This window comes from Camelina sativa, chromosome 20 (genome assembly GCF_000633955.1).
Source record: "Camelina sativa cultivar DH55 chromosome 20, Cs, whole genome shotgun sequence".
Taxonomy (NCBI): Eukaryota; Viridiplantae; Streptophyta; class Magnoliopsida; order Brassicales; family Brassicaceae; genus Camelina; species Camelina sativa.
In genome coordinates, this window is record NC_025704.1 from 394,255 (window position 1) to 413,924 (window position 19,670).

The window sequence follows — 19,670 nt, forward strand, 5'->3', positions numbered from 1 at the left end:
ACAAATGAAAGCGTATGAGAGAGTACCCAAATTAATAAACTTTTGTCACCTTCGGCGTGTCACAGCCGCTCGACTGTCAATTCCGATACGGTCTGCGTACATTGGGAGACGAATGATCTCTCTTATTTCTTGAAGCAGCACTTCCTCTGTGATGTTGTCGGTTATATTTACTTTTTATCACCTATTTTTATACAGATAAACAAAACATATCAGCATTATCAGTGCTATACTTATTCTACATTTCTTATTTTCTTAGCTAATTTTATTACTAATTATAGAGTTATTAGGTTATTCTATAAATTTTCTGTTGATCTTTATATACAAGAATAAGATCATTAAATATACCGACCTTACGAGCGGTCTCAATATCGTTTGGTGTAGGTTTATCCATTCTGATCCGCATGTAAACCCAAACTTGATTCTCTGAATCCCACCTACACTCTAAAATCTTTCCGGAGTAAGTGGCCGGGTTCGAGTCATCATCTCTAAACTCAACCGAATAGCCTTCCATGAGCTTTTTCTTTCCTTTTTCGTGCAAGAAGAGCATTCTTCGCCCATCAGTCTCATCCATCTCGAACAGAAAGTCAAGTGAGTTCATTTCCGCATATTTCCACTTCAGAAGACCTTCATGGGTTCGGGGAACGTAGGGGTCGTCCCGACGCTGTTATTAGTCCACAAAACCCAATATATATATGTCAGGAAACAAGACACCTAAAATGAAAAATATAAACATATATCCCTTGGTTACCTGAAATATTAGGCCATCTGATTCATGCGAAAGCGAAGGAATGGTAACCTTCAAAAGCTTCTCAACAGTAGAGAGTAACCAAAAACCCTTCATTCGAACCTGCAGGGTAACAACAAACAAAGTTTTAACCAAAAAAAACTTTTACAAGTGAAAAGGATAATATATATATATATATATGGAATGAGACAGAACATGAAACTCACTCCAAAAGGCTCCAGGTCGTATCTGTAACAATTTCTACTTATCCCCCTCTCACCATCTCGGGGTGCGATCACTTCTTTCATGAGCATGTTCCATCTTTCACAGAAAGTCCGCTGTGGTTCATTTTTAAAATTATCAGTTGAGGTTTTTCTTTAGTATCTATAATACCCGACAATAATATTGAAATAGATATAACACGTACGGGAACCAAAACCAAAGCATGTTGATGTAATAATTATAGTACCAACCTTCACGACTGATTCGCCGTTGAGTGCTGCCAGATCGTATACGAGGTACCTCCTCCTTGCCTGGCCTTCTTGATCACCCTTTGGATTATCAATAACCATCTCTCCATCAAGCAAAGTGTAATGATGCACTTTATCAGAAATTCCCTGCCACCAAAAACCAAAAAAGGTCAGAGAAAAATATTCAAAAATATAGCTAAGTTATCTGACACAATTAAAAGGCCTCTAATTAAGCATGCAATGACAGAAAATTACTCACTTCACTTGAGTGCTTACGGGGAAAACGCATCTGTACCCTCCGAAAATTAAAGCTCCTATCTATCAGGTAGCACCCATCTATAGTTAAGAGCATCATATAACGTGTTCCATCTGCCTTCCATGTCGCATAATAGTAACGCTGCCTCAAAAATTGTAAACTCTCTCTGCGTGTGGAAAAGTTAAAGCATCAAGACTCGAGATTTAGCTACATTGAGAAACATTGTATCTCCACTTTCTTTGTACGCAATATGGAAAGTAAAGAGCAAACAAACCTGTCTAAAGATACAGGGTGCGAACCTGGGAATTGCGTAAATCCTTTTTTCTGGATCATCGAAAAATTTAATCTAGTTAATTAACGGTTAAGAGATCACTGAAGCTTACATTACTACTGCTATTCATTAGTCTCAAGTCTCAACAAACGTTTAGCATGCTTGTAATGAACCAGACATATGCAGGCAAAAAGAAATAGGCTCAAATTCATACCCCAATAATTTTCTTAAGTTCTTCTTCCTCTGTATAAAGCATCTTATAACAGAACTGTCGGTAAGCATCCGCTTGACAATCGGGTATTTCATCACCTAAAATGTCATCATTTGACATCTTCACATATTCCTGATCGATTTCCTGAAACAACAAAACAGTAAAACAGTAAAAGAAAGACAAGATCCACACACCCATCAATAATATGCACCCAAAGATAATTGTAAGAACGGATTAAAATCATTAAGAGCACATCTTAAGCTTAAAAATGCATGCATGCATATTTCTGTAACTGTGTGTTAATTGTTAAACTTCAGAGCTCAAATAAGCACACCACGCTTACCTGAACAGTGCCAGGCGGAGCCTCACCATCCTCACCATCATCATCATCATCTTGAACAGCTTATTTTGTCAGTGAAGAAGAGAAGAGAACTTATGAAACAAGTACCTCGTTGACGAAGTTGTTTACAGAAACGTTATCTGGCACAGCATCACGACCCCTGCAGGCAATCTACAACAAGAAAAATAAGATAAAGCGATCAGCTAATTATGCTGGTGCAAATGATGCAAGCGATAAAAACAAAATATAATCGATGAATCACCTTAACATGCTTGATGCCATCCTTCTTTAATTCTAATGTAGGATAGTAACGAGTAGTATTAGTAAGATCAATCACTAGACCAAGCTGAAAAAAAGAAACCATGACTTTAGGGAGGTTCATAGCAAAGGGAAAAGAAACAAAAGATTGATACATGTTAAAGGGAAACAAAAACAAAAACATACCTTTCGTCCATTAATTCTCTGGTTACGGACCACCTGTTTAAAAGAGTATCTTTTGCCAGGAGGAACATGTTCGTTGTAAGATTCACTAAGGGGAACCTTTGAAGGAATAATGCATCCTATCTCCAGACCAAACCCAGGACAATCTAGCCAACCTTTATTACAAAAAAAAAAAACCATACTTAATGAAACCAATGAACCTAGTATTAACGTCGTTTGAGGAAGTAACAGAAGCTGTAATAATGAAAACACCTTGAGGGATCTTGGTTTGGTCATAGACTCTAGTATCTCTGTTGTGATAAGACTGATCACGGAAGACAGGCTGAGAGTTTCGGGTTGGCCTGTCAAATCTCATTCGTTTCCTTCGTTCTTCCCGCTCCTATGATCACACACCAAAAGATAACTTAATATATGATATCATCCAGTTAGTATTAACTAACTAGTCTTGATTTCATATTGTAATTAACTAATTAGTCTCTGGTTGATTAATATGATATCATCCAGTTAGTATTGATTTCATATTGTAATTAACTAAGTAGTCTCTGATTATGGATATTTCCGTGTTGAAGAATGTAGAAAATCAATCAATGATGTGCGGTACCCGTCTTGCGATCTCAACTGCAGATTCTATTCGGTCTTCAAGACGTCTCTTATTAAAAGGATCATCGTCTTCTTCGGGCCTGGGTGAAGCATTTAGGTACATCGCAGCTATGATTCAGGAAAGTAGTCAATTCGATCGGTAGAAAGATGATTTTTCAAAGAAAATCCTGTTTTATTTACTCGCAGATTGCTGGCTGTCTCGGTGGATCAGTGTGGCCACAAGGCCCATTTAGAAAAGAAGGTGTGGCCCATGTAACGCCGACTTTCAATAACCCATAATAAATAGGACAACTTCTGTGTTTTCTCAATCTATATCGATTCAAAGCTTTGGTTTAGGGATATCAGACAAACCCTTAGAGAATGATTGCTACGCAAGTCCAAGCAGAGAGGAGGTCTTTTGACTGTAAGAGACGTGTCGAATACGGAACCGAACTCTGGGACGACAATAGGAAAAGGGCGAGGGTATACAACAACAACAATCCACAACCAGTTTTGGGTGATCAGACTAGAATCACCATCCCTCAGGGGTGGAAAGATTGTCCTCGTTTTGGTCAGAACATAGGATGCATCATTCCTTCAAAGGTTCCCCTCAGTGAGTCTTACAGCGATGCTCTTCATCCTGACAACATCTACACTTTTAAACAGTGGTTAGCTAATAATAATACAAGGAAGCTTGGTCTCGTGATTGATCTCACCAATACAACTCGTTACTATCACCCTAGTAGAGAGTTAAGCCAGGAGGGCATCGAGCATGTTAAGATCCCTTGCTCTGGCCGTGATGCTGTGCCAGATAATTCCTCTGTAAACACCTTTGTCAGTCAGGTTTATCAGTTCGAGAAACATAACCGCTCAAATAAGTATGTTCTCGTTCATTGCACACACGGGCATAATCGCACAGGTTTCATGATTGTTCATTACCTTATGCGCTCTAGGCCGATGATGACCGTTACACTGGCGTTGAAAACCTTTTCCGATGCCCGCCCGCCCGGTATCTACAAACCAGATTACATTGACGCTCTCTACACTTTTTATCAAGAAGTGAAGCCTGGGAGTTATATTTGCCCACCCACTCATGAATGGAAGAGGCTTGATCTCCACGACGATGACATTTTAGGGGATGACATACCCTCAGACCAGGAGGTAGAGTACCAGAAATTCTGTTATGAGATGCTTAACATCGATTCAACAAGTGGAGGATCTATGTACTTCCCTGGCTCGCACCCTGTATCCTTAGGCAGGGAACAGCTGCGACTCTTGAGGCATCGGTACTATTACGCGACATGGAAGGCAGATGGAACGCGGTATATGATGCTCTTGACTAAAGAAGGGTGTTATCTGATAAACAGGGCGTTCAGATTTAGAAAGGTACACATGCGGTTCCCTCGTAGTGATTATCACGAAGTGCATCATAAAACGTTGCTTGATGGAGAGATGGTTGTGGATACACTTCCCGATGGCCGCCAGGTGAGGAGGTACCTCGTGTATGACTTGGTAGCAATCAACGGGAAGTCAGTAACAGAGCTTCCTTTCTGCGAAAGATGGAATATAATCGAAAGAGAGGTGATCAAACCCCGTAATGATGAGAGGAAGTTGACAAATCATTGGTACAAATACGAGCTGGAGCCTTTTGGTGTACGGATTAAGGTTTTTTGTCTACTCTCTGCTCTTGATAAGGTTTTCAAGGAGTTGATTCCCTCGCTTTCACATGAAGCGGACGGCATAATATTCCAATGTTGGGACGATCCTTATAAACCCCGAGCCAATAATTATCTACTGAAGTGGAAGTATCCGGAAAAGAATTCGGTGGACTTTCTGGTTGAGATGACCAAGGATGGGCACCGAAGGCTCTTCTTGCATGAACGTGGGAGGAAGAAGCTTATGGAAGGCTATTCGGTTGAGTTTAGCGGTGATTGTTGGAAAAACCCGGCCAGTTACTCTGGGAAGATTGTAGAGTGCTCATGGGATAGGGAGAAGAAAGTATGGCTTGGCATGCGGATCAGAGTTGACAAAGATACACCAAATGACACCATAGCCGCTTTTAGAGTGATAAAAAGCATAAATGACAACATCACGGAGGAGGTTTTGCTGGACGAGATCAAAGAGATTATCCGTCTACCAATGTACGCCGAGCGCATCCATATGGACACACAAGCTGCTAAACGCGGCAAGCATGCAAACCGCAAAGCCTTGTGAATGCTATTGGTAGAGTTTCCATGTTTGAGGTATAGCAGAACGATTTAGATTTAGATTTAGAAATTTGTATCCTTGCATTAACATCTTTTACTTTTGTAAATACCCTCCTTTTCTCATTATTTCCGGGATAAAAGAAACCTTTTTTTTTTGTAGTATTGTAGATTCAAAACTACCTAGATTGATGGATTTGGTTATTGACTAAAACAAAACAAATTGATTTAGCTATATTATAACGTATGAGAGAAGTAAAACCTGTTAACCAATGTACCCCAAAACCATGCATTATTAAATTAGTTCTACGATTGTAAAAGCAACACTAAGGATATAATATCTCTACTTGCGGCGTGCGACCTGACTATCGTTTCGTATGCGGTCAGCGTACATTGGGAGACGGATGATCTCTTTTATTTCCTGAAGCAACACCTCCTCAGTGATGTTATCATTTATGCTCTTTATCACCTATTTTGTTTTCACAACATCACATATTTTGCTGAGAAATCATATAGGGAGTCCATTTGACAAAAGCCATACATTAAATTTAACCCATTCAACTGACCTTCCGAGCAGTGTTGATATCATTTGGTGTCGTTTTGTCAACTCTGATCCGCATGCTAACCCAAACTTTCTTATCCTTATCCCATGAACACTCTACAATCTTCCCGTTGTAACTTGACAAGTCCGAATCATCTCTAAACTCAACCACGTATCCTTCCATAAGTTTTTTCTTCCCTCTTTCATGCAAGAAGAGGAAACCACGCCCCTCTTCCTCACCCATCTCGAATAGAAAGTCTACTGAGTTCATTTCTGCATACTTCCACTTCAATAGACCTTTATGAGTTCGTGGAACATAAGGATCGTCCCAACCCTAATACTCCATAAAACCAAATGCAAGTCAAGCTCAAGTAATGCAATCTTCCTACTTTCTCCAAGAAAAAAGATTTACTAATCTCATAAAATTGTATCCGTCTGCATCCAGGAACAAATATCTATTCAGACCTAGAATATAAACATCCCTTGGTTACCTGAAATATCAGACCATCTGCTTCATGCGAAAGCGATGGAATGGTAGTCTTCAAAAGCTTCTCAACAGTAGAAAGTAACCAAAAACCCTTCATGCGTACCTGGGGCAACAACAATAATTTTACCAACAATTTATACAAAGGAGAAGCAAAATATGGCGTGGGACAGAAAATTCAACTCACCGCAAAAGGCTCAAGGTCATATCTGTAGCAATGACTTCTAAGCTTCTCAGCTCCACGAGGTCCGATCACCTCACGCACAAACATGTTCCATCTCTCACAAAAAGTCCGCTGGTACATGTTTAAATCAACTGTAAGTTATCTTTAATATCTATAATACGTGACAATGGCTGATACTAAGTGAACACGACAGAGGCATATTGGAAAACAACTCGGACATAGTCTCGGTTAGATAAATACTGAATGCTAAGTTCACGTGCTAATGAACTCATTCCAAGGAAAATAATAATAAGGGAACGACAGTTCCAACCTCTACAACTGATTCGCCGTTGATTGCTACCATATCATATACGAGGTACCTCCTCCTCGCTTGTTCACCTGTCGGGGTATCTATGACCATCTCTCCATCAAGCAAAGTGTAGTGATGGACTTTATCAGACATCCCCTACCACCCAAAACCAAATATGTCAAGTAATTCACAGGTTTTAGATATCGACACAGAAGGCCTAAAAGCAATGACAGAAAACTACTCACTCCATTTGAGTGCTTACAGGGAAAACGCATCTGTACCCTCCGAAACTTAAAGCTCCTATCTATCAGGTAGCACCCATCTATAGTTAAGAGCATCATATAACGTGTTCCATCTGCCTTCCATGTTGCATAATAATACCGCTGCCTCAAAAGTTGTAAACTCTCCCTGTGTATGCAAAAAGTGTAAGATTTAACTACATTGAGAAACTACGACTAATGAACCTCTGAAATTCAGAACATAAACTTGCTAAATCCTCCTTGTATGCAATACCAAAAGTAGAGAAGAGAGTCATACCTGTCTAAAGACACAGGGTGCGAACCTGGGAACTGCATAAATCCTCTTCCCTGGATCAGAGAAGTTTTAATCCATTATATGATTAAAGATCACATTATAATACTCACTGAAGCTTTCTATTATTGCATTAGTCTCAACAAACATTTAGCATGAATTTTAATGAAGTATACACACAGGAAACAACATTAGGCTGAACATAATATTCCATAAGAGAGCATAGAGAGAAAAAAACAAGGAATAACAAATAAGCAGTTCAAACTCATACCCCGGTATTCATCATAAGCATCTTATAACAGAATTGCCGGTAAGCTTCCTCCTGATAATGGGGTATTTCATCACCCAGAATGTCATCATTCGACATCTTCACATTCTCCTGATCGATTTCCTGAAACAGTAAAGAAAAGCAAGATCAGCAACAGACCCATTAGATAACTCAAGCAAAATGAGATCGACACTTTATGAACTTTGTCAGCTATGAAAGACTCAACTACACCCATCAATATGCACACAAAGATATTCTTAAGAACAGTATATCTTTTTTAGATGATACCGCTATTTTCCAGGATCACGAAGAAGTAAATAAATGACCTAGAAACAACAGTAATGAAGCTGCAATAAGATTATGAGCTCTGTTTTAACAAGAGCAAGAGCTTAACAAAGCATGCAGGATATTAATTCTAACGGATATTTCTGTAAATGAGTGTTAAACTCAAGATCTTAATAAACAATAAGCACTTGATTGCACCACGCTTACTTGAACAGGGTCAGGCGGAGTATCATCATCATCATCATCTTGAACAGCTTCACCATTAAGGTCAAGCTCAGCAGATCTCTTCCATTCAGGAGTTGGTGGGCAAGTGACACTCTCAGGCTTTATTTCGTGATAAAAGGTGTATAAAGCATCAATATAATCCGGTTTATAAATCCCAGGTGGGCGGGCATCAGAAAACATTTTCAATGCCTGCCAAAGACAACACAGACGTAAGAATCTCAAAATTCTAAACAGGATCAATACAACGAGTAAACAAGTACAAATGTGAAAGAAAGAATTAAACCTGTGTAACGTTCATCGTTGGTGTAGAGCGCATAAGATAATGAACTATCATAAACCCTGTCCGATTATGCCCATGAGTACAGTGGACGAGGATGTATTTCTTTGCGTGTTTTTGATTAAGGATGAAATGAATAACCTGAAGACAGTATCCTCAAATGAGCTACCAACAGTAGATAAGTTTGTGCATCAATTCAAACTCAGCTCAAGAGGAGATAATAAACTTCAAGATGAATTGACTTTTTTTTTGTCAGTCAAGAAGAGGAACTGAACTTAGGAAACAAGTACCTCGTTGACGAAGTTGTTTACAGAAACGTTATCTGGCACAGCATCACGACCCCTGCATGCAATCTACAACAAGAAAAAGATGATAAATCAATCAGCTAATTATGCTGGTGCAGATGATACAAACAACAAAAACAAAAAGTATTCGATGAATCACCTTAACATGCTTGATGCCATCCTTCTTTAATTCTAATGTAGGATAGTAACGAGTAGTATTAGTAAGATCAATCACTAGACCAAGCTGAAAAAAAGAAACCATGATTTTAGAGAGTTACATAGCAAAGAAACAAAAGATTGATACATGCTAAAGGGAAACAAAAACAAAAACATACCTTTCGTCCATTAATTCTCTGGTTACGGACCACCTGTTTAAAAGAGTATCTTTTGCCAGGAGGAACATGTTCGTTGTAAGATTCACTAAGGGGAACCTTTGAAGGAATAATGCATCCTATCTCCAGACCAAACCCAGGACAATCTAGCCAACCTTTATTACAAAAAAAAAAAACCATACTTAATGAAACCAATGAACCTAGTATTAACGTCGTTTGAGGAAGTAACAGAAGCTGTAATAATGAAAACACCTTGAGGGATCTTGGTTTGGTCATAGACTCTAGTATCTCTGTTGTGATAAGACTGATCACGGAAGACAGGCTGAGAGTTTCGGGTTGGCCTGTCAAATCTCATTCGTTTCTTTCGCTCTTCACGCTCCTATGATCACACACCAAAAGATTAACAACGTAATCTATTAGAAATAGAGAGAGTCTAATGTTAAGTGGGGCTGTGATAATAAATGGATTTGGGTAAATGTAAAGTACCCGTCTTGCGATCTCAACTGCAGATTCAATTCGATCTTCATGACGTCTCTTAAAGGGTTCATCGTCTTCTTCGGGTTGGGGTGAAGCATTAAGGTCCATCGCAGCTATCATTCAAATGTCAATCGCAATACAAAGATCCCAATTCCCAATCGGCTTCTCTGTACATCCAATTGCCAAAATCAAATGCAAAGAGATCGACACAAATTCGTTTATCCGAGGAAATTATAGGAGGAGAATCAGGAAGAAGGTTCCAAGGAATTATAGGAGGAATTCCGAAACCTAGAAGAGGAGATGATGGCTATGGGAGACCAAAGTCGTCGTACCCTTTTTATATATACAGATAGATGAATTAACCAAAGTCGTACATATTTGAGAATTTAATACTATTTGTTACAGTAATTTCTACTAAAGGTCTTGAGAAAGTCACAAGCTCATTGAATTCAGTACTGGCCATCATTTACTTTTCAATACCAATCCCCTTTTATTTTAGTAGTACTGATTTGTTTTGTTAAAACTTGCAATAATATTTCTCTCATCATTTTCAAAAACTGCTTGGTGTAACGGGATTTCCTGTTTTTGACATTACACATCATCATGTTTTTAAGAAGAAAAAATAGTCACATAGTACATACAACGAGAATTAAAAGTCGTCTCCATCCTCAAGTTTTCACAACATTCTTGTCACTTCTCTGATTTCATCTCACCTAAAGCACACTTCAGGACACGAGACTCTCTTCAAGTAGATACCTATAGCATAAGAGTCAAGTAGAGTGTGAGTGAAACTAATAAACATAGAGTGCAAGATAAGATACACTTAGAGAAAAGTCAGAATAAGTGATTCATACCTTCTTTGATTTGGCATAGCTGACATATATTGTTCTGCCATGATGGAATGTCCCATCCAACTTGATTGCTTCAGAGGCGGCTTCAGGAGTTACAAACTCAACAAACCCATCACCTCTACTCCTTCCAGTAAACGGATCTCTCCTGATTTTGCAAAACTGAACTTCCCCACAATGTTGGAAGATGTCTCTTAAGCTAGCTTCTTCCAATTCATATAGAAAGTTACTAACGTAACAAATGGATTTCCTGTCCATCCCTTCCCTTATCTGTTCTCTTCTATTTTCTACCCACACTCTTCTTGGCAAAGGCACAGGGAACCTGCAAAAACAAAAAAAAAAACACAACAAAAACATAAGCACATAAGCATCTTACAATCAATACGTGGGGTAGCTTTGTAGTGCCACAGAAGCTTGTAATCCAGTTCCAGTTCTAGTTATCCAAGAGAAACAGATTAGATTACATGGATCATTCTATAAAAAAAACGGGCATTCATATTACAATTAAAACATCTTTAAGTAGTCCAAAAGAATGATCTTACAATTGATACGTGGGGTAGCTTTGTAGTGGCACAGAAGCTTGTAATCCACTGTTATCCAAGAGAAACAGATTAGATAACAATATTACATGGATAATTCTATCATCAAATTTCCTTGTTTTCTTCCTAAAAGGATATAGAGAATCTGATCTTGATCTAAAGAAAAGAGGAAGTAAGAATTAAGAAGGGTTTGCAAAACTTACAATGGCGTCATTGTCGTCATCATCTGATTACTAACCACTCTCGCAGGGATTGACTGTGAAAACAAGAAGAGGGGTAAATGTAAAGACAAAGAAGAGGTAAGGGGTAAAGAAATGATAAAAGAAAGAAGAAGACGAAACATGCCTCATCGGGAAAAGACTTTAAAGAGGTGTGTATTTTCCCAACATCGAGGGATTGTAGATTCCAAACCACACTTACAACTTCAGCTGTGCAATGGAGGAGAAGGCGATAAATTCAGAGATTGCAAGTGAAACAAGTTGACAAAAGCAGAAACTTGGACAAATTTGAAAAAAAAACCTTCGACTTTGCTGTTGTAAATCAAAGTAGCTCGTCGAAGCGAGTTGTTCATGGCATCTCGGTGAAGCGTTACAGACGCTAGAGATGTCTTTCGCTCTTTATCAAACAAGTCGAACAAGGCCGATTCCGAGATGTGGCTACCGAAGCCCCATACATAGACTGGAGTCTGTTCCTCCTCTACTCTCGGAGGGATTTCCTGTGAAAACAATGAAGAGGTAGTAAGGTAAAGACAAAGAAGAAGAGGTAAGGGGTAAAGAAAGAAGAAGACGAAACATGCCTCCTCGGGAAAACACTCTAATGACATGTGTATCTCTCCAAGGCCGAGGGGGAGTCCACTCAGAGCTCTACTTACAGCTTTAGCTGCAACGCAATGGAGGAGAAGGCGATAAATTCAGAAATTATCCTCAGTTAACCGAAAGCATAAACTTGGACACACATCAACATCAACGCACCTTCGTCTATGTCTCCGTACATCAAAGTAGCTCGGCGAAGCGAGTTGTTCATGGCATCTCGGTGAAGCGTAACAGACGCTAACGTTGTAGTTGGCCCACTACCAAAGAAGTCGAACAAGGCCGATTCCGAGATGTGGCTACCGAAGCCCCATACATAGACCGGAGTCTGTTGTTCCTCCATTCTTGTGCTCGTGATCTTCGTAAAAGGAGAAGAATTGTAAAGGAAGGTGTTTGTTACGAAGAGGGAATTGGAAGAAGAACAAATTTGGATGAGATAGAGAAGTCATGGCTCTTTGAAAAAAGGTTTTTATACTTAGGGAGGATTGAATCAAGAATCAAGATTCAAAGAAACAAGAAATCTCTGTATCTCTGTTGCTAACGGTTGCTCAAGATCGAAATAACTGAACTGTGTATTTCGTCTTCAGACACAGAGAAGAGAAGAGGGTTTTTTTTTTTGGAGATTTAGGGATTTCACAAGCGAGTGTGAGAGAGAGAGATCGATTTGATACGAGCTCGGGCTTAAAAGGGTTTTTTAAAGAATCTTATTATTTTTGTCTATATATTTATTTTAGAAAACTAGTTTACGTGAAAAGTCCACTGGACTATTTGGATTAAGGCTTTGGTTGCGACTTCAAGGATACCCTTCGAGATAGATTTGTTGAGTATTTTTTTTATTTTCCACCAAATTTTTTAATTTTCGGCTTCGAGCCATCAAATTTTTCAGGCATTTAAATCATACAGTATATGGCTATGATTCAATCATTTTTCCAATTTGCCTTAAACAAACATAAAGCATTTTTATTAGTCTTAACAAACAAATAAATACTAAAAATCCCAGATTATTTTTTTATTATTATAACCCTTGAAATCAATGTGGGAAACGCATCATCGTGTTCGTGTATGACTTTCTTTTTTTAATTACCAGCAAGGTTAACGGGCGAGTCTAACCAAATTCCTTATATATGAAATAATATATACTTAAAATGAGAAATATGAACAGTGTGTTTCGACATAATAAACACGTACAAACGTTTCTACAAAAACTTTCTGAATTTGGAAAAGAATTAAAATTTTATTTGTAATTTTTTTGTTATATATTATGTTTAATTCGTCTGTTGTACTCTTTGTTTTGTAGCCGTGTTCTTAGATAATAACCCTCGAGTCTCGTAAAATCGACTTCTCTAATCCATCGTCTCAAACGTCAAACCTTTTTTTTCTTCTATAAAACCACATATGTCAAACATTTTTGTCAACAATATGGAATAGGTCGATTTTGCCGGAAAGCTAATAACAAAAAGACTAGCTAGGCATACTACTTCGGGCATTGTGAAGTAGAAAACTAGGCATACTATTTTTTTATTTTTCTTCATATTGCTAATAAGTCTGACGAAAACGTTGCTTGTTTTAGTTTTTCCCTTCTGATGTTATATAATTTAATCTAACTTTTGTTAGCCAATTACAGAGAATATCTTAAGATAACGGCGAGATTACACAGCATTACACACACAGGGAGGGAGATCTCTCACTATCGAGACGTTTCTTTAACTGTGTACTTTTTATTTATCTGTTCGTCCGTTCGACCACTATTCAATTTTATCGTACAGTCTATATGACTATATGTAAAGAAAATGATATAACTATTCCGGTTTTAATTAACAAGCCAAATCTTCACGGATTAAAACGTTAATATATTTTCTTCACAAATAATAATAAATTGTGTTTCAATCTTTTGGTGGAAGATATATTTTTACTCAATACTACTAGCTAACACGTACGATCTTTTATTGCTCTGCACGTTTGGATAAAATGGCAGTTGTTTTTTTTTGTTTTTCATTTTTGTTCAAAAAAATGGCAGTTGTTTAAACGAACAAAATATGGTGTACTCGAGGCCCTTTGTTTTAAAATTCATATGCTGTCTTGACCACCCAACATACAATGCCACCGCTGTATCACACTGACTACGTCGGGTACGACAAATACAAGCCAGAGAGAACCATGTTTGTTGAAAGGAATTTTAAATCCAACTGGTGCAGTAATTAGAAGTTGAAAACGCATTAAAACACCGTCTCAAATTACAATGATACAGTAGTATCAACATGGTTTGCGAAAAAAAAAGCTAGAGGATATGGTTTAGTAATAGGAATTTCGTAAAGGACTTTCCTAACCGTCCTCTTCTCCAAGCCAAGATGCCATGTGGAACCAAGTTCACCTAATTGCGGTGTGAAAACAATATCACCGTCATGAATGCCCAACACGGAGGCGGAAGTGTTCATATAATCTTTAGAGTAACTTTGTGTCCAAGGTAAATGAAAAACTTTAGACGACCATTCCTCCTTGTTTTCCAAGATGCAAAACTCAACTGTGCAGTCCATTTTGACACGAGATATAAAAGCTAACTTCCCTTGAAAGTCTATTAGCTTAGACTCCCAGCGGAGATGATCATTGGGTTTCACAAGACTGAATACTTCAGTTTTGAGGTCAAAACTCACAACATGCGTAGTAATAGGGCGTGAGTAAGCTTTAAAGTATAAAACGCCATTTATGCATATACCACCCTGGCCACACGTGTGGGCACTCGTAACGGGATAAAGTTGAGGAGGCATGCCTTGTATCTTTCTCCACATGTTACCATCTTGTCCCACCGTCAAAACCCAAAACTGCAGATACGTACTTGGGCGTGTATTTGGGTATTCCCATATGCACAATACTTTGAACTGATCAAATATTGGGTCGTATCCTAAAACCAGTAACTCTGTCAAGTTGTCTCTTTCCACCAACATTATGTTTTGAGGTAAGCTTAGGGTTTGTCTCGTGGCCGGGTTACATATAAAAAGTTGATTATGTCCAATAGCGCACAACATCAAACCTCGGACCGGAGGAGACGTGAAAGATACATCAACTCCTCCACGGAATATCATATCATGTCGGGTTGGGGCTATAGCACAAGTCGATCGATGAGGCGCTGAGAAGAAAACAAGCGTGTTAGTTTTAAAGCAGCGGAAAAAAAACAAGAGACGTGACCGACTCGAGGAACAAGACAAGCATGAGTCGACAAAGTTTCGACTATGGATTATCCTTGAAAACTCTTTCGATAAACACTTAAACTTCATAAGGCTCTTCACGGGCATCCTTGAGAGTATCTCTACCACGAGATCCATATGGATCCACATTCTTTCATCCTCTTCCATCTCCATAAGTTAGGTTGCAATATTAATTATGGTCGTACTATTTAGAACATAAATTATTTGAACGACTTGTGAGACTTTCCCTTATATACAAACCAGTAGATATACATCAATATTCCTTAAACTTATATAAGGAAGATTCACATTTATCTCGACAACGATTATATATTGAAAATAAAAACTAATTCAATATTGGACGTAGGCATGGGACGTGGTATTAGAGTAGATAAGGGTTATCTTTCATTTGTCTTTATCTTGTTTAGCTAACGTAATCTCCAAGACTCCTTGGATTACAATCTTAACAACCTGATTACCTTGATGTATAAATATGTATTCTCCTAATGAATAGAATTATCAATTCTCATATTCTACATGGTATCAGAGCATCTAATCCTAACCTAAAATTTTTTTTCCGCCGCTTTCTTCCTTCTCTTCTTCTTCTTCTTCCTCTTGCACTCACGTTTATCTTCTTCTTCTTTGCCCAACTTCTTCCTTTCTCTCATCATGTCTGAAGTATCCTCTACTTCCTCTAAATCAGCCCCTGTTTTCAATGTCTCAGAACCTCATAAGAAATTGATCTCACTCAACATGAGCAATATCACCAAACTGACTCCAACCAACTTCATCACCTGGCGTCTTCAAATCCGATCTCTTCTCGAAGCACATGAGCTTCATTGCTTCATTGCCGATGAAGACAACACACCACCGGCAACAATCAACACTGCCACCGCTGCTGATCAACCTAATCCCAACTTTGCTGCCTGGAAACGCCAGGACAAACTTCTGTTCAGTGTTCTGCTCGGATCTCTTTCACTTCCTGTTCAAGCAATTGTTGCTCGTGCCACCACATCCTCTGACATCTGGAAGACCCTCACCAACACTTATGGGAAACCATCTCGTTCTCATGTACGCCAAATCAAGGATCAACTCAAGGAATCTCACAAGGGAACCAAGACCGTGAGTGACTACATGCGTGGCATCATCGACAAGTCCGATCGTCTTGCGCTACTTGGTGACCCTTTACCTCATGAAGATCTGCTTGATTACATCACCAGTGGTCTTGGTAACGACTACAGAGCCATTGTTGAAATGGTTCAAGGTCGAGACACACCCATCGCCATTGATGAGCTGCATGAGAAGCTTCTCAACAGAGAGAATACTCTCAAAGCTGCAGGGCAAGGTGATTTCTCGATTCCTGCAACTGCTAATACGACACAATTTTCTCGTGGAGGTTCATCTTCTCGTGGTGGTTACAACCCGTCCCGTGGTGGTTATCGACCATCGCGACCCTATCTTGGAAAGTGTTAGATATGTGGAGTTCAAGGCCATGGTGCTAAGCGATGTCCACAGTACCATTCTCCATCACCGCAACAACCTTACCCTGCACCACAGTTCGATCAGTACCGTGGGCCTGCTCCTTCTTCTTCCTGGTCTCCGCATGCCCCTCATCTGCCTCTCCCTTCACCACAATGGCGACCACAGGCACATCACACCACAGGGAGCTCACACCCTGACTTGACACCTTGGTTGCTTGACAGTGTCGCATCTCATCACATTGCCAGTGACTTTAACAATCTGTCACTACAAACACCTTATACTGGCAATGACTCGGTCATGATTGGTAATGGCACAGGGCTTCCCGTTACTCACACTGGTTCTGTCTCGTTTCCCTCTCACTCGAAACCACTTCATTTGCAGAATGTTTTATGTGTACCNGGGTTATCTTTCATTTGTCTTTATCTTGTTTAGCTAACGTAATCTCCAAGACTCCTTGGATTACAATCTTAACAACCTGATTACCTTGATGTATAAATATGTATTCTCCTAATGAATAGAATTATCAATTCTCATATTCTACATGGTATCAGAGCATCTAATCCTAACCTAAAATTTTTTTTCCGCCGCTTTCTTCCTTCTCTTCTTCTTCTTCTTCCTCTTGCACTCACGTTTATCTTCTTCTTCTTTGCCCAACTTCTTCCTTTCTCTCATCATGTCTGAAGTATCCTCTACTTCCTCTAAATCAGCCCCTGTTTTCAATGTCTCAGAACCTCATAAGAAATTGATCTCACTCAACATGAGCAATATCACCAAACTGACTCCAACCAACTTCATCACCTGGCGTCTTCAAATCCGATCTCTTCTCGAAGCACATGAGCTTCATTGCTTCATTGCCGATGAAGACAACACACCACCGGCAACAATCAACACTGCCACCGCTGCTGATCAACCTAATCCCAACTTTGCTGCCTGGAAACGCCAGGACAAACTTCTGTTCAGTGTTCTGCTCGGATCTCTTTCACTTCCTGTTCAAGCAATTGTTGCTCGTGCCACCACATCCTCTGACATCTGGAAGACCCTCACCAACACTTATGGGAAACCATCTCGTTCTCATGTACGCCAAATCAAGGATCAACTCAAGGAATCTCACAAGGGAACCAAGACCGTGAGTGACTACATGCGTGGCATCATCGACAAGTCCGATCGTCTTGCGCTACTTGGTGACCCTTTACCTCATGAAGATCTGCTTGATTACATCACCAGTGGTCTTGGTAACGACTACAGAGCCATTGTTGAAATGGTTCAAGGTCGAGACACACCCATCGCCATTGATGAGCTGCATGAGAAGCTTCTCAACAGAGAGAATACTCTCAAAGCTGCAGGGCAAGGTGATTTCTCGATTCCTGCAACTGCTAATACGACACAATTTTCTCGTGGAGGTTCATCTTCTCGTGGTGGTTACAACCCGTCCCGTGGTGGTTATCGACCATCGCGACCCTATCTTGGAAAGTGTTAGATATGTGGAGTTCAAGGCCATGGTGCTAAGCGATGTCCACAGTACCATTCTCCATCACCGCAACAACCTTACCCTGCACCACAGTTCGATCAGTACCGTGGGCCTGCTCCTTCTTCTTCCTGGTCTCCGCATGCCCCTCATCTGCCTCTCCCTTCACCACAATGGCGACCACAGGCACATCACACCACAGGGAGCTCACACCCTGACTTGACACCTTGGTTGCTTGACAGTGTCGCATCTCATCACATTGCCAGTGACTTTAACAATCTGTCACTACAAACACCTTATACTGGCAATGACTCGGTCATGATTGGTAATGGCACAGGGCTTCCCGTTACTCACACTGGTTCTGTCTCGTTTCCCTCTCACTCGAAACCACTTCATTTGCAGAATGTTTTATGTGTACCTGAAATGCAGCGAAATCTCATTTCAGTTAACAAATTATGCAAAACCAATAATGTCATGGTTCAACTTTGTCCATATGTTTTTCAGGTGAGGGACCTACACACGGGGATAACACTTCTCAAAGGCAAGGCCAATGAGGGGGTGTATGAGTGGCCTCTTTCTGCTTCCAAACCTTTTGCTTCAGCTTTCTCAACAATAAAGTCGTCTCCTTCGGACTGGCATTCTCGTTTAGGACACCCAAACAACCAAACACTTCGCCTTATGTTAGCTAAATTTTCATTACCAAGTTCTTCTTCGGTTTCTACTTCATTGTTTTGCAATTCATGTTCTATCAATAAAAGTCACAAGCTTCCGTTTTCAACCTCTTCTCTCACTTCCAGTCGTCCATTAGAGCTTCTCTTCTCAGACGTCTGGACATCCCCTGTTATGTCTATTGATGGATACAAGTATTATGTCATCTTTGTCGATCACTACACTCGCTATACTTGGCTCTATCCCCTCAAAACGAAATCTCAACTTGCTCAAATATTTCCTGTTTTTAAATCACTAGTCGAAAACCGATTCAACACTAAAATCACTACACTCTTCTCTGATAATGGTGGCGAGTACCTTGGACTCCGACAGTTCCTTGCAAGTCATGGCATCTCACATCTCACAAGTCCCCCACACACACCTGAACACAACGGAATGGCAGAGCGGAAGCACCATCACATAGTGGAAACGGGTCTTTCTCTCCTTACTCACGCTCAAATACCAAACATCTATTGGACTTACTCTTTTGCTGCGGCTGTCTACTTGATCAACCGTCTCATCACTTCAAATTTGGCGGCTGAATGTCCTTATCAGAAGCTGTTCCAATTCCAAACTATCACAAGCTATGCTCGTTTGGATGTCTCTGCTACCCGTGGCTCAAGCCGTATGGTCAACATAAGTTCACGCCAAAGTCCAAGCCGTGTGTGTTCATGGGGTACTCTCTCACTCAAAGTGGTTATATTTGCCTTGATGTCGAGACATCACGTGTATATATCTCTCGCCATGTGTTTTTTGTTGAATCGGTATTTCCTTTCCCTCGTCTCTCAGCTCAAACACCACCTCCTTCTCCAAACACTACTTCCTCTGATTATGCTTCCGCATCCCTTGTTCCAATCTTTCCGCAAACACCTATCTTGGCCACTCTCCCGTGTCCTGTTCCTTCGCCTGCAGTCGACGTCTCTGAACCATCTCATGACTTGGAATCTGCAGTCTCCCCTGCTAC

General features: G+C 39.9%; 5 protein-coding genes across 6 annotated transcripts; 1 reads left to right on the forward strand and 4 right to left on the reverse strand.

Moving 5' to 3' along the window:
* LOC104772085 (mRNA-capping enzyme-like) lies at window positions 23-3,500 on the reverse strand. Its single transcript, XM_010496734.1, has 14 exons — window positions 3,315-3,500; window positions 2,966-3,092; window positions 2,717-2,868; window positions 2,535-2,618; window positions 2,368-2,443; window positions 2,276-2,334; window positions 1,936-2,076; window positions 1,725-1,774; window positions 1,454-1,616; window positions 1,198-1,341; window positions 952-1,062; window positions 749-847; window positions 350-661; window positions 23-181 (listed from the first exon to the last, which is right to left on the reverse strand). Exons 1-14 carry the CDS (start codon window positions 3,414-3,416, stop codon window positions 77-79), a joined length of 1,725 nt encoding a protein of 574 aa, XP_010495036.1. The 5' UTR covers window positions 3,417-3,500; the 3' UTR covers window positions 23-76.
* Window positions 3,671-5,616, forward strand: LOC104768333 (mRNA-capping enzyme-like). The gene has a single exon (XM_010492278.1). It carries the CDS (start codon window positions 3,674-3,676, stop codon window positions 5,504-5,506), a length of 1,833 nt encoding a protein of 610 aa, XP_010490580.1. The 5' UTR covers window positions 3,671-3,673; the 3' UTR covers window positions 5,507-5,616.
* LOC104768335 (mRNA-capping enzyme-like) lies at window positions 5,709-10,028 on the reverse strand. The gene is made up of 15 exons (XM_010492281.2): window positions 9,683-10,028; window positions 9,449-9,575; window positions 9,200-9,351; window positions 9,025-9,108; window positions 8,871-8,933; window positions 8,587-8,721; window positions 8,286-8,492; window positions 7,797-7,916; window positions 7,532-7,581; window positions 7,240-7,402; window positions 7,016-7,150; window positions 6,709-6,816; window positions 6,529-6,627; window positions 6,063-6,371; window positions 5,709-5,965 (listed from the first exon to the last, which is right to left on the reverse strand). Exons 1-15 carry the CDS (start codon window positions 9,791-9,793, stop codon window positions 5,840-5,842), a joined length of 1,989 nt encoding a protein of 662 aa, XP_010490583.1. The 5' UTR covers window positions 9,794-10,028; the 3' UTR covers window positions 5,709-5,839.
* Window positions 10,196-12,543, reverse strand: LOC104768336 (polyadenylate-binding protein, cytoplasmic and nuclear-like). 2 transcript variants are annotated; one of them, XM_010492283.2, is made up of 8 exons: window positions 12,032-12,542; window positions 11,857-11,939; window positions 11,580-11,775; window positions 11,406-11,488; window positions 11,264-11,316; window positions 11,064-11,111; window positions 10,528-10,843; window positions 10,196-10,429 (listed from the first exon to the last, which is right to left on the reverse strand). In XM_010492283.2, exons 1-8 carry the CDS (start codon window positions 12,210-12,212, stop codon window positions 10,418-10,420), a joined length of 972 nt encoding a protein of 323 aa, XP_010490585.1. In that variant the 5' UTR covers window positions 12,213-12,542; the 3' UTR covers window positions 10,196-10,417. The 2 variants fall into 2 exon arrangements, with proteins under 2 accessions (XP_010490585.1, XP_010490584.1); XM_010492282.2 differs by having other exon boundaries at window positions 11,580-11,939; window positions 12,032-12,543.
* On the reverse strand, window positions 14,104-15,219 carry LOC104772086 (F-box protein At1g30790-like). The gene has a single exon (XM_010496735.1). It carries the CDS (start codon window positions 15,217-15,219, stop codon window positions 14,104-14,106), a length of 1,116 nt encoding a protein of 371 aa, XP_010495037.1.